We start from the raw sequence: 19,936 nt of genomic DNA on the forward strand, positions 1-19,936 counted from the left end.
GGTAAAAACAATAAATAAAAGGAGCTTGTCTATTATATTCGAACTTTATTCCGTCATTTATACACATCTGTTTCAATTTATCAGCTATTTACATAAAATTATAAAATTCTACCGTAATAAAATAATAGCTTTGTAATATGATAACACTTCCACAATTCCTATATGTTATCTGTGTTACAGGTAATACACGTACATATTAACATTAGCGAATTAACTGGTTAGAATGCTTATTGACTTAGTGACTTTAGCTATTTTGTAGGTGAGAATAATAACCGTTGGTCCGGGTCGTACAAACATCGTCATAGATATAAAACCAAAAGAGCAAGCAAGAAATGCAAAAAAACAAATTTTACCTGGGCAAATCTGGTAAATTTGAGAATCGCGTTCTAACCGGTTGATTCCGGCAATACACTTTTATTACCTTATCACATGTATTAACTGTACAAAAATAATATGTACTATATACAGACCCATACAATTATAATAATGTGTACTCTAAAACATCGAATACGTTATACATCAGATATATTCAATTTTTTCAATCCTGTCTTATAATATAAACAATCTATTAATGTTTTAAATTTAAAAAAAAAAAAAAAAACGTATAAAAATTAATAAGTTTTTAAGAGATTTTCTTTATGTAAATATATGTCTTTATTACTTGTAAAACATAATTTTTATTTTGTTTACATTATAAAGGCAGATAAAAAAAAATGGAATATAAATAACGTGTTTATTGCTTCATACATTTCACGATATTTGATTTCAAAGGACACAAAATTCCGAACACAAAATAAACCAAGTTCATAACTACAATATGAAAAAGCTGAGAAAAATAAACTGAACCCATACTATTTCTATAAATCGCAAACACAATGGGCTAAAGGTGCAGCCGTACTAAAAGCAGGCGTTCTTAATATGACTAAAGGCTCTTGACATTATTTAGCAGTAACCATAAGGCTTTAGATAATGAGATTAAGTCTTCTATCAGTATGAATGCAGCCTAATTAAAAGCTAATAAACGGAACTGTTTTTTTTATAAAATTAAATTATAATCCAACCGCAGTATTATTTATATTTACAGCAACAATATTAATAATGGGCAACTCGCCAAAGTTTAAAGTTATAAATGTTCTACACCTTAGTAGTTATGTCATGTATAAACTTAAAATATCACTTAGCTACTTTTTATTATAATGCAACATAATTTTATTATATTTTTATAATTTATCACGTAACAGATAACAGTGAAATATCACATTATAAAATGTTTAAACATTATTATTAACCCTTCAAATGGCAAATTACAATAAAAATAGAATGAAAAAAGGAACATCACTAAAGTTACGTTTTGACTGCTTTCGACTGCAAAAAGGATTCAGATTTTCCGTATAAATTTGTGGGGGCACCTGCCTCCATCTATATTGTAAATGGCTAAAACGATTTTTTTTTCAAACTATGGCAAGCGTACAGCAAACCAACAGCCATAGACTTAAAAGTTAAAGTCGTGTCTACTTAACGGAGCGGAGACATGCAGGGAAGGTATAGATGTAGCAGATTATTGACACATGATCAAATTTCACTATAATTTTATGACGAATATCTGTCGATAATCTGTACCCCTATTATAAAACTTGAACTCTCGCAATCGAAGTGGTTTTCGAAAATCGAAACATTGGAGCGTCACAGTAAAAATTGACCTAATATTGTAGTGATTTTAAAGTCGAATAATGCAAAAATCTTAACTTTAACCTTTTCAGTATAGAAATAATGACCTTTTTTCTTTGACGCTGCTTCTTAAATCGAAAACGACTACAATTGCGGATATTCAAATCTTTAACTAAGGTTACCAGTAAGATTAATAAGATTAAGATAAGTGTGAATAGCATCTCTGTCGCCTACCTAAGTCGCGAGTCGATTAAACGATCCTTAAAATAATACACAGAAAGGTGCTTGCACAGGGTGTTAGGCCGCGGTATACATTAGGCAGGTATAAACATTAAGAAATACCGAGTTATAAATTATATAATAATAAATAAATAATAAAAATCATTTATTCACACGATTATTACAAAGTGACAGAAAATATCATAGCTTAATACTATGTTTCGTTGGAACACTGATACCTAAACTGAGTAAAAACTCGTACTATAGATGTCAGTGCTCTCCCCATATATATTTAGGGTAGGCAGTGCTTTTGTGCTTGTAAGAACTGGACGCCACTGGACTCGCGTAGCTACGCGTAGTAAGATTATTTTCGCAAGCAATGATCTTTCTATGATACCTGACAAATCTCTTTCTATCCAGTACAGGATGTGATGTTTATGATACAACGCAACTAGTCAGGTATGACTTGAATCGACTTTATCAGCGATTAGTATTTTTTTTAATATTTTTAGTAAATGTTTCAAGATAGCGAGGTAATAAGATTAAGATTATTATAAAATACGAATCTTTGAAATTTCAGTACCAGCGTAATTAAGGGTTTTTGTAAAGATACGTGTTTTATAAATGGAACCTTTAAAATATTCGCCCAAGTGTATGTAAAAGGAATTTTTCCTAGCTCCTAATGCCCACCCTGGTCAAACACCATGTGCCTTAACTCGTTACATCAAAACTAAATAATAAAGCAATACAATTGAAACTTATTTGTTGATTCTCTTATTATAATTTACTTTTCAACTATACTTTACGAAGTTCTTCTATTAAATATGTATATTATCATTGGAGTTTTAATAATGAGGTTAGATAGAGTGTTTACTCTATCGGGACCGGTATTTAAGTACAAACTAATTATTATTGGAAGGCACTAGACCCTAATCTACAATAGAATTTCTGTACACAGTATAAAATTTTATTTTGATTGATACAAATTTCAACGCAGAAAATAACAATAATCGAAATGAAAATCAATTATTCTTAACATTTATTATTATTATTCTGTGAAATAAAATTACAAATAATAAAAATAAATGAAGTACAGTTATATTCAATGTATTACATCACACAGACGCATTTTTTTTTTACCCTGCACAGACACTGCCACAAAATTTGTTACGCTACCTTTCTCTATAGCATGTGACAAAATAAACAGACTGTCCCCAAATAAAAGACACCATTAATGGAAAATCAGTGCCAAAAATAGTACAAATCTTTGTTTCTTTTTGTAGATTTTATAGAATAAAAACGAATAAGGTCACCAAATCTAAACGCATCATCCTACATTATTATCATAATATGGCCCATTACTGGGAAACACAGAATGAGAAAATTTTATTAAGCTAATTAAAAAGTCCACCACACTAAGCAATGAAAAACTCTCAAAAATATAGGTTTCTTCACGATGTTTTCCTTCACCGTTTATTGCTTAAGACGCACATAGCTCCGAAAAGTTATAGGTGCATGCCGTGGATGGAACTCGGTCCCTCCAAATGGGTGGCCGATATCCTAACCACTAGGCCATCAGCACTGTTATCTTTGTTTCCTATATATTTACTATTTTAACTCGATGCTCCTCTGAGCAAAATCACTACAAATTATTTCCGAACCGATTAATTGGCGTTTATATTCATCAACCACTTTTTCTCCAAGGTGGACCTGGTTTTCGTTAAGTTTTGTGACCAAGTTTCTTACACCAACCATCAAATAAAATTTTAGGGGCTAAATCCCTTTTTTAATTTAGATCAAACTTTTTTTTTTATTCCATTAAAATAAGTCATTGACTGCAATCTCACCTGGTGGTAAGAGGTGATGCAGTCTAAGATGGTAACGTGGGCTAAACAGTTCATAGTATTATCCGTAGGGTGGTAATGACTTATAGTACCGAAGCATGGTCATTAACTATGGTCCTCATAAGAAAGCTTTAAGAATGCTAACTCAGTGGAGTAAGGACAGCTAACATGCTAACTCAGTGGAGGAAGGACAACTAACATGCTGACCACTAGATCAACAATACAGTTTGCCGACAAACTATTTGAATAGTAAATATTCATTGCAAAATTAATGCAATATGATTTGGTGACATAATGAATCCAATTAATTTTCGATTATGCATACGACTAGCCAATTCTTTTATAGTACATACAATACAATAAAGCAAACAATGTATAACATATATACTAATAATAATACATAATATTATGTATATGCTGCTCAATGAGTACAAACTACATTAAATGCATGTTCGCTCAATGAAAAATACTTATTTACATGACTACTTTAAATTTATCTTATATGAAGTACAAAAAAATTTACACTTAAAAACTCGAAACAGTACTATTAATTTTTGATTTGAAATGACATTCTCCGGTTACTGTCTAGCTTTTATTTATTTCTGTACCTACTGTTTCTTTGTGACCAATTTCACCAGCAATCATTTTATCGGAGATTCAAATTTTGAAATCTTAAAGTTTTCCAAAGATGAAGATAAATTATTGTGAAATGCTCTAGAAATACTTGAAGCATATGCTTAAACACTATAAAAATAGAAACTTATAGTTTCAAACCTTCAAAGTGTGCGCTAATAGAACTAGGTGCTATAATGTCGACGATTTTTTATCTTCGATACCAAATTGCAAATTTTCAGTGCAGGTCCAAGTTTCAAGCCCATGTACTTCATCATCATATCTGAATTAAGCAATAACAATGCTTTTCCATCTATTTCCTGTAAAAAGAATAATTTATTTATATAAAGAATTTATTTAAATCTCCATTCTTTGTCCGCGTATATTACGGTTTTGCACAAATCCCTTGGGATCCATTTATTTTCCTGGGATAAACAAAAGCCTATGTACTCTACTCTCCCTCTTTTAAACTAACATGGCAAAAATTAAATTTATTGGTTGCTGAGAGTTTGAAGTACACAAACAAACATAGAAACACACTTTCGCATCAATAATATTATTTAGGAATTTTGCATTAGAATAGAAATGTTTGTCTAAAATAAATATTTATTATATTACTTTTATGTATTTTGTATATAATATAGTATCTTCAAATTTTAAATATTAGTATGTAGAATTTTGTTACTATTTAAATATTGCGTATCCTTAGTAGTTATTATATAGTATATTGTACCTTTATTTGACATATATATACAAAAATTAAATCATCTTACATCCTGGGGTAGCTGGTAGAGATCTCTTATATATCTTTTCTTATACGTTCACAATCACAATTTATGGTACATAAATAATAAATCAATATGCTAGCCGTGCGGGTCGCGAATACTACAAACTGTAGTCCGAATGGGCAATGTTAGTTCAAAAAGCTCACATGTTTCCTGAAGAGATCCGCATGTGCTGCCAACGCCTGGTCGGCAGCAGCTATGAACCCGATCACGTCCTCCACCGACCAGTCTGCGGGCGCAGTGGCGGGCGACGGTGGTGGCGGCGCGCCCGTAGTAGACGACGCGGGTTCAGGCCTTTCAGGCGACACGCGCGCCATCTTGATGCCGGATGTCTCCCCACCGCCGTTCACAGTGCTACGCGATGGAGATTCCTACAATATTTAAATATATAAATAAATACATTAAGACTATACTGCTGATACATAATAATCGACAATGAATGATTTTTTATTATTATCATTGAAATCTAGCACATTAGTTTAATGTAATCAGCGCATATCCTGGCCTCCTCCAGAGGTTTCCCAGCCATCGGCTTGATAAAATATCATCAACATCATATCAACCCATTACCGGCCCAGTACCCAGTCTCCTCCCACAATGAGAAGGGGCTAAGGCCGTAGTCCACCACGCTGGCCCAGTGCAGACTGGCGGACTTAACACACCTTTGAGAACAATACGGAGAACTCTCAGGTAGGTTTCCTCACGATGTTTGTTGTAGCGAGTGATATTATATTTGTTTAAAACGCACATAACTTTTTAATACGTTAATCAAAGTCAAAGTCAAATATTTCTTTATTCAAATAGGCACATAGATGGCACTTTTGATGCGTTATTATATACAAAATGTGTATCATAAGTTAGAGGTGCGTGCTGATATCATTTAAAGTACCTTATATTGAATAACTAGTAATAATGACGACTTTCGAAGACTTCCCTAGCGCAGCTGGGAGTTTTAATCACCGGCATGGAAAGATTGCGAATTTAAAATTTCTGATTTTTTTTCTGATCTGGTCGGTTGGGAGCAGTGGCGTGCACTTCATATATGTACAAAAGCACTGCCTACCCTAAAATGTATACATAGCTCGTATAAGAGGAGGATTTTTGCCATTTTAAGAAACCTAGTGCACGCCACTGGGTGGGGGGCATCAGCCGTATCTACCACCCTACCGACATAGACGTGCCGCTAAGCGATTAAGCGTTCCGATACAATGTCGCGTAGAAGCCGATTAGGGGTTGAATATAACTGCCATACCCCTAACAGGTTTTCCTGTTACCATCTTAGACTGCATCATCACTTACCTGCAGGTGTGGTTGCAGTAAGAGCTAACATGTAAAAAAAATAATTCGTGAGCAAATGATTTAAGTATAGCATATATTTTAGTTAAGTTTTAGTAGTAGAGCTTTTTGGGTCACAGTTCATCCAGGGGATCTTATTTCTGGCACCAAGTATGGCAGTAGTACTTCCCTGGATGAGTTCTGGTTTATAAATGGTTGGTAGTCGAATATAGATTAGTAGTTAAATATGTTGCATTAGACTATCCAGTGGTGTATTGTTTTTTTTTTAATAAATAATATGGGTCTTAAGGCAATCTACTTGCAAATTAACCAACTTGTCAACACACAATTACCTCATCAACCTAGAACATTGGTATGAAATAGGTTGTAACCTGTTAAATGTGACATGTGTAAGCTTGAATAACTAACTACCATATAGTCCAAAAGTAAGCGTAGCTTGTGTTATGGGTACTAAGATAACTGATGAATATTTTTACGAATAGTATATATAAATACTTATAATATACATATAAACACCCAGATACTGATAAACATTCATGTCCATCACACAAACATTTTCCAGTTGTGGGAATCAAACCCACTGCCTTGGACTCAGAAAGCAGGGTCGCTGCCCACTCCGCCAATCGGCCGTCATAACTATAAATCATAAGGTAAATTCCCTGGTAGGGTATTTGATAAATAGCTTTGAGTTCTTAGTATCAGCACAGGGTTTTAGCAGTAGTTCTACTTTATGCCATAGAGCAGCAGGGTGGGACAATACCAGATTACCTGTGCCCAATGCGGTGGGGGAGGTGGGGTGTTATTATGCTCTTTTCAGCTTGTGTATAGCCTTTTAGCTAAAACTCTGTAAAAAAAAAGTAAAAAACAACTTACACTTTTAGGCCTCTTAACTGCAAATGCTGATGTAACACTGTTGGATGTAGACTCGCCACAAAGAGTGCAAGGCCGACCAGCAGCCTCTCCTGTGTCTATCTCTATCATTCCAACACAACAACCAATGCCAGTACACACTAATTTTAGCCAATTTTTTAATTCCTCGGTAGATAACTCCACTGGTAACTTCACAGTCACATTTTTAGTCCCTGGTAAAACCTGAAAATAATATTATGCACATTACTAACAAAACTTTTCCTTTTCCATTGCTAATTCCTCTTCTATATCAAAAAACTACAACTACTACTAACTATAATTACCTCTATTCTAATTAGAGACGTTCTGCCCAGTCGAAAAAATAAATTCTTGTGTTGCAAAAGTTAAAATAAATATCAAGTTTTTTTTAGATTGTTGTCACCATCTACTATATCATTATAGTTAACCGCCTTAACCGCCGAAGCGTATCAAAAAATTTTGAAAATAATGTTTTTTGTATGTATATATATATATAGCTTCTTTTGGAATAAATTTTATTTGTTGGTTACGCAATTCAGTTGTATGGCTCAATGCGAGGTTGCAACAGTGAGATGGCATTAATATTTCCAAAATATCAGTGTCTAGCACAATTATTCGTCTTAGTTGAAGATGAAAGGGGGAGGATATTATAAAAATTCAAACAAGAGGATAAATCTTACCTGTATACAAGTAATATTTGTATAGTTAATTGATGCACTATGTACAGCTCTAGACAACTTCTGTGAGTCCAAGTCAGAATCAAATAGCTCAATAACAAGATTCTTAAGGACACCAGATGATCCCTTTCCTGTCACCGAAGGGGGCAAATCAGGACTGCCTCCGGAACAACTGCCACGGATCCGCAAAACAACATTTGCAGCTGGGGTGACAGTACTGGTTCCATTAGTATTCCCAGTACCAGTGGAGCCACCTTCAGGTAAAGCAGGATTTGGAATTCCACTTGGCCGTTTGAACCTGAAGTTATAAAATTTGTTAGTATATATGTTTGCCATAAATAAATTTAAGAATTTTTTTTCTAGTTTATTGTCTTCCTTAGTTATAAATATAGAAACTGACTACAATTAGAGGTTTTATATATAAACTTGCAATTCAAATAAGCTAAACAAAATGCAACCAATCAGTTTATGTGCTGGATTAGAATATAAGAAAAAAAAAACACATTTTCATTACTTTTAATAGTGTAAAAAGATGTTTAAGTTCTTAATGATAAGTTACTTTCATAAAACAGCAGTTGACTTTTTAATTAGAATTTACATTATGTGTGGCATAAAATTTATTGAAATCAAAATTCTCTAGCCCTATTATTAATGTTGTTTACTCATACATATGTTAGTTGTTTGTAGTAATTTTACATTGGCCTACCATAGGAATCTATAAATTTATCTTGATTCAATGTTTTTATATTTTTTCTTAAATACTATAACTGCTTCCCTTACCTAGATGGAGCTGTAGCACTCTTTTGTCCTGGTGGTTGTAAGGGATGTCCAGCCCTTGCACACCACCCTACAGGAAATATATCCCTAGAATCATATCTACACCAATAATCAAAAGCACCTCTCCATCCATCAAAAGTGACATGTATCTGATCATTTTTCACTGCACCTACAGTAGCACAACATATGAGTTGTGGGTTCTTTTTATCAACAGCCTCTAATTTCTGACCAACAACAAATAAATTAGATTTAGGTGTGATTGGCTCCGGTTGAAAGACTTTTGATGGTGCCATTTCAGCCCCATTCAATGTCTTTAACAAAAACATAGGCCAGCTACTAGCATTCATACGAAAACCGAGTGGTGGTTGCAACATTCCATCATTTTTCTCACAGTAGCCTATAGTGTGTATGTCTCCAGCATCAACTAGTCTCCAGAAATCATTTTTATTATCGCTGCCATCCAGCCTCAACCTTAATCTAGGACCTAAAACACCTACGACTGTAGCTATGCAAGTCGAAGTAAGATTTCTGGGATCTAAAGCTTCCAATTTCATGTTGACTTTAAAATCATTGACTGGAGGTGTTGGGGCCTGTTTAAAGCAATCCTGCGGCGCTGCAACACTATTTGTTTCTTTCATATAGTCATTCCAGTCGAAAGACTGATAAATTTCATAAAAAGATCCTGTGGAATTGTTGTTAGAATGATTTTCAGAACCATTAGCTCCATTCCCGGACTGAGGAGATGTCGTTCTTTTTTCATTCTTTTTCTGATATTTATTCAAACAATACGTTGAACAAAAGTTTTTGCTACTCGGAGGAGCGTTGCCGCGAATAACATTATCACAATGCAGGCAGGCGCCTTTACTATACGCCTGTCGAAATTCCGACAAACATGTTTCAGAACAAAACTCTTTCTTTCCATTTTCCGTTGGTAAAACATATTTTAAAGGAGTTTTGCTTTCAGCGCACCAAGTACAAGTACGTTTAGGGGGTCTTCCAGGTCCACGTATTTTGCCGGGAGCATGCCCCGACGAGCCGACAGTATTGTTTGACATTGTTTCGTTGCGTAGCTTCTAAAACATTATCCTAAGCATTCCACTTACACAATTAGTTCAATCATTACATCGTATTTAAAACTCACTGCTAATTAGAACTGTAAATAATGTACGATAGCGATAAATTAGTTTCTGCACAAATATAAACAACGTCAGAAAGTATTTATGACGCCATTCCATCAGCCATGTTGGATTTAGTTTTTTTTTCTAATGAAAATAGTTGTGCTGCCAGTCCTTAATGCGGGCCACGTATAATTTTCTGAATTATTTATATTTTAAAAGTTAATTTAAAAATCTTGCTGATTGAAGATTTAAAAACCATACTATGGGGAATTTTTAATGCCGCTATAACAACAAATTAAAAAAAGTCAAAATAATTCAAATTAAAAAAGTCAAAATTGCCGCAGTGCAAAAGAAAAAAAGGATTATGCTGGTATTCAGTCCCACTAATAACAATAACAAAAATAATTAGTATGCGACTAAACAGAATTAAATTTTTTCTATAATGCAATTAAATGTTGACCAATCCGCATTAGGCCTTTCCGTGGTGGCTTTCTTATTGTGGGAGAGACCCGTGCCCTGTAGTGGGCCGGAAATGGGTTGACATGATGATAATAAATGAAACAGTTTAAAATTTTATGTTGTTAAATATGTCTCCTGTCTTGTATTGTATTTTGTTACAATAATTAAAAAAAAAAGACTTTCTATCTTGAACGAAAATACTGAACCCATGTGTTAGAATCCAACTCGCACTTGACCGGTCGCACATCTGGCTACTTTTTTAGTATGGAGGGTAGAGGTAAGGAGAGTCATCTGTGTATATGAAAAAGTGTCGTCAAAATGTATTAAATTAGGATGGCGCCACATTTGCATCAGGGTAACTCTTAAAAGAAGCGCCAAATATAAATATTGTTAGAGTAGGCTTGAAAAATAAACAAGGAAGTATGGAGATACAAGGAAGTAAGGTTATATTTACCACAATATTTTGTACAACGTAAGTTGTTGAAATTCTCTATAATTAACTACTTTAGTCGATAACATTTAATTTAATTACATTAAATTTTTTAACTCGGCATACTTCAATTCATCTACGATTGCTACATTCATACCATACCCTGTGCATCCACCAGCGCCATTGTGGAGGATTTTTGAACTGTTATTTAGCGCATACACTGGACACTTTTTCAACTTTTCTCCCATATAAGATGACTCTCCTTACCTCTACCCTCCATATTTTTTTAGCGTTGGTGCCACAGATTAATATGATACTATATAGCGTAGAGCTCGCGATTAACTGAATAAGGGCCGCATTAACTTCTAACTAAAGTTCACGCTAACCCGGTATGCAGGACTGGACAGGATGTCGTGTAGTGTAAAAGGGGTCTAAAAATCCATGACTTTCGGCGTTCGGTGCTACAGTTTCACATCACTATTTGGCAGCAATTTGACATAAATGTCATGACATTAGTCGTGATGACGTTTAGCTAAATTAAATTTTTTATAATAGGTTGAAATCTTAAAATCGATTAGCGAGGTTATTTAAAATGTGTAAACTGTAAATGAACTATTGTTTAACTTAGTAATACTTAGTAAAAAACTTGTATAGTAATACTTTCATGTCCATTCGAATTTTTGTCAGAAAAATGTCTAAAAACGTTGCTATTAAATTGGTAAATAATGCCGATAAAGCTGAAAAACGTTTATCCGAACTCAAGAGTAAGGTAAGCATAACCATATTGTCGGTCATACTTAATGCATTCCTCCAGTATGTAGGTATTTTATTAAAGTTCACACACCAAATGCAATATTTTTATTAGGTTATAGAGTAAGGTAATCAAGGTAATCAAGAGTATCATGCATATCACCAGTGATGAAAGAAGACTACTCAGTCAAAGGTCAACAGCAAATCACTCAGAAATGAATAGTAAATAGTATAATTTGTGTTATTACAAAATTTAACATAAAATTCCGTTTTTTTTTTTTTTATTTGTTAATTTTTTGATTAATCAATTTCACTAGAATTTGAATTGATAATAATTTGTAATTTCATGCATTGTAATTCATATATTTTATTAATTTAGCTAGAGCAAGTAAAGAAGTATAAAGTAGAAGAGGGAATCAAAGAGCTAATACAAGAAAATGAATTCTTAAAGAAAAAAGTTCAAGAGGCAAAGATTGAGTTGATGAAATTGGAAACACTAAACGGCAAGAAACAGTATCCATTACCTGGAAAAACAGTTGTCACAATCAGTAATGCAGATGTCTCTAAATTAGAGCAACCTAATGTAGATGTCGATCAGATTCCTGCTGTCAAAACGGAAAAAAAAGAAAAAGGTGTTGCAAAGAAACCAAAAGATAAAGCAGCTGTACCAGTGACTAATGATCTTATTGATGTTAGGAAGTTAGACCTACGGATTGGTAAAATTGTTGATATTGACAAACATCCTGATGCTGACACCCTGTATGTGGAAAAGATCGATTGTGGTGAAGATAACCCTCGGACAGTTGTATCAGGTCTTGTCAACCATGTCCCCATTGATGAAATGAAGGACAGGATTGTTATGGTGTTATGCAATTTGAAACCCGTAAAGGTAAATATATCTAAGTCTTTAAAGTCAGATTCTATAAAAATGCAATACCAGCCAGAATGATTTATTTGTAAAAATAATCCAGAAAGATAGATACTCAGCTAGATATAAAAGCTAATGTTTAGTCTATTGCAAATAACTGCAGCAGCTTACCAATATGTAATTTGACAAATTTTATTGCTGTTCTCACAAGCATGTTAAATTTGTCATATGAAATTCAAAAATAAATAATGAATAAAATTTGTAAATGTAATTAATTTTATCTACATACAATTCTCAGAGGGTAGATAAGTAGTTACTGATATTCATAATAACAGTCGAACAAAACTGATATTTGTGTTTTATCTTTTGTTTAGATGCGTGGTGTCACCTCTGAAGCTATGGTAATGTGTGCCAGTTCACCTGATAAAGTTGAAGTACTCATTCCACCGAATGGAGCTATACCTGGGGATCTAGTCACATGCGAAGGGTATCCTCGGGAGCCAGAACCCCAACTCAACCCTAAGAAGAAGATATTTGAAACTTGCGCCCCAGACCTTAAAACTAATGATGATTGTGTTGCATGCTATAAAGGAAGTGCTCTAGTAATTCTTGGGAAAGGCCCAGTTAAAGCACCCACACTTAAAGGGGTGAATGTTAAATAATTTTAAGTGAAATGTTTTTAAAATTTAGGCAGTTTTTACAATAAATTATTGAAATTTAATTTTTTTTTACTGTCTGATACTGATTGAAGAGGTAATAGCCCAGTGCCCAGAACATCGTTTTCGTGGGGCTGAGTTCAAGTTCACTCACTCATCCACCAATCCACAATCCATCCAACTTATGCGAGTTTTAAGCAATTAAAATATCACTTGCTTCAATGGTGATGAAAACATTGCGACCTGTATGCCTGAGATTCTCCTTAATGTTCTCAAAGGCGTGTGTAGTTATCAAATCCGCACTGGGCTATAATTGTGGACTACAGCCTTGACCATTGTTTATTGTAAGAGTCGACCCATGCCTTATTGTGGGCTAGTAATGGATTGAGTCATCATGACTGATAATTAGCTGGATCATTTCACACAGCAGCTAATGGTGGGATCCCCTGAGCTTACAGTGTACAAATAATCTATTATTATTTTAGTCGACCTTCCTCGCACAGTGGGGAGTGCTGCGGTTTAATAAATCTAGCTCCCGGGTTCGATTCCTGGCAGTAATTCGCAAATTTATATAATTTAAAAATTTTCTCTGGTCTGATCTGGTGGAAGAATTAGGTCGTGCCTAGGTAACTTCAGGGCTAACCTTATAGGAATGTTGTAGCCATATTCCTAATCGGTTTCAATTACGTAATACCCAAGTTGTGCCATTTAGCCCTAAAGTAAGCGTTAGCTTGCTTTGGGGACTAAGATGACTGATGAATATTTTTTTACCGAAAAACGTACATAAATACTTAAACAGATAAACACGCAGACACTGAAAAACATTCATGTTCATCACAAACATTTTCCAGTTGGGTAAATTGCCAAAGAACTGTTTGGTGTGGAGTATAAGGATTGAAGAAATTATAAATTACACCATACGGATTCTTCTGATTTTCGCGGAGTATAAGCAAATTAATATTCATTTTCATAATGTTACAATATACAGGCAAACACCTCGATCTTGGAAAACGTTCATATTCATTACACAAACATTTTCCATGTTGAACCTCTGCCCCAGGTCTTGTGGTCGAAATGTTCGACTATAGGTCACGAGTTTCTAATTTTAATTCTGAAATTGTTAAATATTGTTAGATTGAAATAAAATAATATCTTAACCCGTGAAATAAAACAACAGTTTTAAGCAATATCAACAATATATTACATTTGTAATCATTATATATTAGGTGAGCCTACATTAACAAATTACTGTTAGTAAGTTGATTTATATTTAAAAGATAGAAAAATAGACAGATGTGATAAAATTAACGTTAACATTAACACCACAATGATCCTAGCTTATAGCATTCATGAATTATATTCTGTGGTCCTGTTTAATTTTAACTTTGTGTATAAAATTATTTTCATTTGTGAATAACAATTTGATTAAATAGTGTCATAGAAAAAAACTACATTTGTGTAGGTTAACTAGTAGGAAAATATTCATCTATTTATGTAATTATTTAACAATTATTTATAAGTGTGCAGGCAAGCATCATCCAACATGGACGTATAATTTTGATCACTTATATTATAACCGTGTCATTGAGATCTACTTTCTTGATCTTAAACAGTTATAGTAAAAGTCTGAATATTGTTAGTTTCAAGGTATTTTGTTGGCCACACTAGTATGCTCATCTCAATATTTTAACACGCAATAAACCATTGCCTGTGCCCAAACTTTAATCCATATTACATTTTATATATTATGCAAAAATATCTTTGTTTCTAGTTTTAATATGAAACAACATTTCGTTTTAACAAGTTTACTATAGATATATTATATCAGAATAGTTAAGTGTCAATTATTTCTATAAGACAATACCTATTTTCCTTGGGGTCTCACAAATAAACGGAATAGTTTCACGCTCTGTCATTTAAAAGGTCTGAATGTTAGTTGAAGTGTGATGACACACTGCAACTATTCCGACGTTACGCCACGTTTTGCTTGTAAGACCATTAATGATTAAACACATGACACGGTATTTAGTGTAGTTTTTAGAAACCAGGGAGATATTATTACGCTTGTATGTTGTCGCTTATAAATCAATCATAAAAACCTTAGGATTAAAACTAAAATAAATTTAAAAATAAACATTCTATCTTTTTACTCCAGCGTCATGATATAATGAAACCAGCTCCTACCTCCTTGTATGTGATGTCAGTCATCAAAGTCATAAGATCGTAAAATAAGATCTCACCCTCGATCTGGGAACCTATTTTCGTTTGTTTGCTAGTGAGATATCCAATGTGTCCTAAAGAGCTTAATTAACGAATTATAGTAGACGGAAACTAGCTCTAGTTTTAGGTTGACGAATATGGGTAGCGCCATCATGTCACTACCATGTAAACATTTTTCATAAAATATATATCATAAGTGCCATCTATGGGCCATACTTGAAAAAAGATATTTTTGACTTTGACCTTGATTTTATATTAAGTAAGAACCTTTATATTTTTAGTTATACATAAACACTTATTAGATAACTTGAAGTATAAAGATAGGAGTTTATCTCATAGATTTTGTATGGGGCTTCACATCTAGTGCATTATTGTTAGAATGGGTTATGAAAGGGGCGGACAAACAAATCCTTCAGTTGCCGTTAACGAATTGGTGGTTCCTTTCATGCTATAAATAATCCCGAAAAAATATCTCATCATCGCCATTCTCAGGATCAACCTTAAACTGTTTTGCCGTAGAGGAACTAACACAGGTTAGATAACCAAACATCTCTTCTTAACGTGAGCTCCTAACTTTATTTCAAACAGAATAATTCTAACACCATATTTTGTTAATCTAGAGATACCAACTAAGTATCTTTAGTTGTATTTAATAGCTCCTTGTGTTCATATTGTGTGCAGATAATACACATTAATATTATTTGAGCATATATATATTAATATTCGAATTAAATACTATGTATGCATAATATAATTGATGAAGGAATATGTAACTTTTACGTTATAGTCCATTAATTAAATATGCCTTTACAGCCTATAATGACTTTGCAGCTTGGCAGAATGTAGGTGTCACGTAAAAAGAGCCGTGTTGATCGATCGGCGCAGTGAGTAATTTATACTGACTGCAATTACATGCGAATGAGTGCTAGTATATTTGATACAGTCAAATAATTAAATACTATAAAAAGCTTTATGTTAACTCCTGATTACAGACTAAACCGCTGCACGTAGAAATTTGAAAAGATGAGGCTATTTTTTTTAAGCACCCTAGGTGGTGAACAAAAAGGATTCTTTAAATTCTACTCCTGAGGGGTTAAACAGGAAAATTCAGTTTCTAGGATTCAGTAATGGTTGAAGTTATATCCATAAAAGGTTTTTGGGCTTTTGTTTGTAAAATGTTTTAAGTTTTTGAAATAACCTTCGGGTGAAAGTTCGTGCAAAAGTTTTTATTTTCGCAAAATATATCTGCGTTTTTAAAATTCCCATCTCGAAAGGGTAAAAGTTTGTAGAAAATAATATTAAGAAATTTGGTATTCTTACTTTGCTTACAGCTTCGCCTGTAGTTAGCTTTCTGACTAAAAGTATAGGAACACTAGAAGAATTTTATAGGCTCCCCAATTTTAATGGCTTTTTGCAGTCAATATAATTGACTAGAATATTGTCTTTAATATTGCCATGTGTGTGGGCGTGTAGATCACAGGATATCAGAAATTCGACTCAGAAGCTGCTGGCATCCCTTTTCTTTTTACCAATGCCCGAATCGATCGTTGAACCCTATCTTGACGAGATAGAAAGCAATGTAAAGGCGGCCATAGAAAACCTTTAATGACGGTAATGAAATAAAATGCATTCCACGTGTATTTAGGTTATAAAGTGATCCCAACTTTATAACCTAAATACACGTGGATTATATAATTATAGAATAATTATGAAGGGCAATAGGCAAGACACAATCATTTACATGTAATTTTAATAATGCGACATAAAAACAGTCAGCTCTCTTTTTATGCGACATTAATTATACACAAGTGTGTACGAAAAAAAAACAAATAAAATATTTTACAAAAATTTTGTTTGAATTTGACAATGATCAATGTAATCACAGGCTTATGATAATGTAATGACAGGCTTATCACCAGATATGTACCAACATTATTTTTAGTAGTAGAACTATTTTTTTTTTTCATAGTAAGTAATAAAATGTACCTATTTTTGATTAAGCTTCTATTTTTCAATTTCAATTCCATAGGACGCTTGTATTTTAAGTTATATATATATTAATTAATTATTTCTAGGATGTTATGAACCTACCAATATATAATATAGACTGTTGTATTAGGAAATGAAATAAAGGTACAGAAAATCATTCACTCGAAAACGTAACGCATATTGAATTTATACTAAAAATAAACATGATTCAATTCGAACAATGAGAAGTTTAAAATCGCATCTATCGCTCAATGGCCTGATGCCTCTTACTAGACCAGACCAGAGAAAATCTGAAATTATAAATTACCAAATCGCCCCTGCCCTGCCATATAATAATTAATTCCCACATGTATATAAACCAACAAACCATGCATAAATTTTAAGAATGATTTTCTTTTCCCATCTCTGTACCTTTATTTACCATTCTTTGGAACAGATTACTTGTTTAAATTATAATAATTTAAACAAGTAATCTAGCAAATTAATATATTAAGCGATTTAATTTAAGTGTGCGTCGTATTAGTAGTTATATGTATACTAATATACAATGTTTTATAAAAAAAAGAAATAAAACAACACTAAAAATAATATTATGCTACTTTGATTTAAAATAATTATCAAAGGTCCTGTCAAAATGTCCATAGGAATATACTTTATACAGTGTATATCTCAGAATAAAATACATATGTATGTTAAAAAATGTTTCTAATAATATGACAGTATTTCTGTAATTTTTTTTCCGGGTCTTAACTTGTATTTAACTAATACATATATAACACTACATATCACTCCCTACTTTATTGGAGTACATATATCGAAAGCAATGTGTTAAATACATGTTAGAGGATATCAAAAATAAGAAAGACTAGTTGAGTTGTCTTTGTAAAAGGTTTACCTGCAACGCCAGCTGTTGGCAACTTGCAGTTACTTTTATGCAACAAACAGCCGTTTCATCTTATCATTTAATTGATTACGCTAAAGCGCTAGTCGATATAATGAAGCAATAAGTGATGGGGTAGTTTTTCATATTACCGACATAAGGCCATGCATGGTTGAAGATTACCATGCGTTGTATTGTTTGTGGAATGTTACGACTGACTAAAAACCGGGGAAGAGAAAACTGTCCTGTAATATGTTTTACGTTAACATATTCGCGTTATACCATTTGCAATTAGCATTAATCAGGAATTTATTCAACAATAATGTCTTTCATGGTGGACAAAGTCCACTAGGTCTTAAACGTAATTTAACTTCTGTGTAGTTATGACAGAACCTTTAAAATATGAACATGGTTGGTAAGAATTCGTATAAGTACGACTGCCAACGTTCTACTTAAGCGCAAGCTAAACTGATATTCGAAACCGGACTACCGTTTCGTTCAATCCGGCCACGGCTTAAACAACATTATTTTTAAATTTCTTATATAATATTATGTCATCGATATATTTGGGGCCTAAAATTTATATAAATCTTTGGTTAAGTAAATATACTTTGATTAAACACAAATATATAAATGTAAAAATTTAAGATTACAAATAATAACTTGTCCCTTTTAATCATCGTTTTCCATTGTCTATGGTACTATAAAAATATTTTAAAATGATTTCTGAGAATAAGAAGCGGGATGTGATTCAAAAAATCATAAGTCATAAGTCAGCATTAATGTTGTCTATTGAAACTCAGCGCTGATCTTCCAAGTAGACAGTGCAATGACGTATAAAAGGGACATCTTAAGTTATAAAGATGGTCGTTTCACTCGTTTGCAAATGGATACTATATGTTTACGTGACTTATACGCCCGAGAGACGAAAGAAAATTTACCAACCTTGTATTAAGCCTGACCTGAAAAAATAACCTTTTCTGAGGGCGCTTTGCATGGTATAATACATTTGTCTGTTAATGTATAAAAAAATTGTTCCATTTTTATAAACACTGCTTTCCTACTCAGGCTTTACATCACAAAAAGAATTTATTGCGAAGTTTATATAATTTTCACTGAAAATCATGACTCTACAGCCTGAGTGAATTTACATAAATGTGGGATTTTAAGTACATACATTTGTACATATACGTATTCTACACATTAAAAAAAAACTGAAATGTATTCCGTGGATCGAAAAGTCACCTCGAAGTCATATAACTCTTTAGGAAGTAAGTAAAAACACACTTTGTCTCACACTTACAAATGAGTGAATTTTACCAATCTATTTTTTCCAACTTGTCTCATGTATACAACCTTTTTATTACTTTGTAGTATAACATATTTAAAAAATAGAAAACATAAAAAGGTTAAATGCAAAAACAACTTATTTCTTATTTCTTTTTATGTATTAAGTATTGTTATTAAAATTTAAGAAAATACATTAAAACTAAAAGTTCTGTAAAGATTGTTTACACTAAAAGAGAGATAAGAAAAAATAGACTAGCATAGAAAATAACAATATAAATCGCTAAGAAATATAATAAATATACATCGAATGTCAAATACAGACCACCAACCGCAATATTATAGATACATAATTATATTTCTTAAAAGTAACGATAATATAACAACTGTGACAAAAAATACACTTTAAGTATATTTAAGAGCATAATATACTTCAAGGACTTCAATTACTAAGTTGTAAATTATAGAAAAAGAAGAACAGAACGGTGGTTGTGAGTTGTGACCATTATCAAT

The 19,936-nt window shown here is 32.8% G+C and overlaps 2 protein-coding genes across 2 annotated transcripts; one reads left to right on the forward strand and one right to left on the reverse strand.

Moving 5' to 3' along the window:
* Positions 1–4,349: 4,349 nt before the first annotated feature.
* Positions 4,350–10,006, reverse strand: LOC120629905 (polycomb protein Scm). The gene is made up of 5 exons (XM_039898983.1): positions 8,770–10,006; positions 7,993–8,287; positions 7,298–7,516; positions 5,275–5,499; positions 4,350–4,663 (listed from the first exon to the last, which is right to left on the reverse strand). Exons 1-5 carry the CDS (start codon positions 9,819–9,821, stop codon positions 4,529–4,531), a joined length of 1,926 nt encoding a protein of 641 aa, XP_039754917.1. The 5' UTR covers positions 9,822–10,006; the 3' UTR covers positions 4,350–4,528.
* Positions 10,007–11,308: 1,302 nt separating this feature from the next.
* On the forward strand, positions 11,309–13,106 carry LOC120630090 (aminoacyl tRNA synthase complex-interacting multifunctional protein 1). The gene is made up of 3 exons (XM_039899233.1): positions 11,309–11,542; positions 11,903–12,412; positions 12,766–13,106. Exons 1-3 carry the CDS (start codon positions 11,438–11,440, stop codon positions 13,051–13,053), a joined length of 903 nt encoding a protein of 300 aa, XP_039755167.1. The 5' UTR covers positions 11,309–11,437; the 3' UTR covers positions 13,054–13,106.
* The last annotated feature ends 6,830 nt before the right edge of the window (positions 13,107–19,936 follow it).

Source organism: Pararge aegeria, chromosome 15 (assembly GCF_905163445.1).
Source record: "Pararge aegeria chromosome 15, ilParAegt1.1, whole genome shotgun sequence".
In the NCBI taxonomy this organism is placed as follows: Eukaryota; Metazoa; Arthropoda; class Insecta; order Lepidoptera; family Nymphalidae; genus Pararge; species Pararge aegeria.

Excerpts from the sequence above, each read along its gene's own strand:
- LOC120629905 (XM_039898983.1), bottom strand. The coding sequence starts at position 9,821 with ATGTCAAACAATACTGTCGGCTCGTCGGGGCATGCTCCCGGCAAAATA. Across the intron at positions 8,288-8,769 it reads AGTGCTACAGCTCCATCTAG|GTTCAAACGGCCAAGTGGAA; the intron begins GTAAGGGAAGCA and ends TTATAACTTCAG. Across the intron at positions 5,500-7,297 it reads CAGTTAAGAGGCCTAAAAGT|GAATCTCCATCGCGTAGCAC; the intron begins GTAAGTTGTTTT and ends TAAATATTGTAG.
- LOC120630090 (XM_039899233.1), top strand. The coding sequence starts at position 11,438 with ATGTCCATTCGAATTTTTGTCAGAAAAATGTCTAAAAACGTTGCTATT. Across the intron at positions 11,543-11,902 it reads TATCCGAACTCAAGAGTAAG|CTAGAGCAAGTAAAGAAGTA; the intron begins GTAAGCATAACC and ends TTATTAATTTAG. Across the intron at positions 12,413-12,765 it reads GCAATTTGAAACCCGTAAAG|ATGCGTGGTGTCACCTCTGA; the intron begins GTAAATATATCT and ends TCTTTTGTTTAG.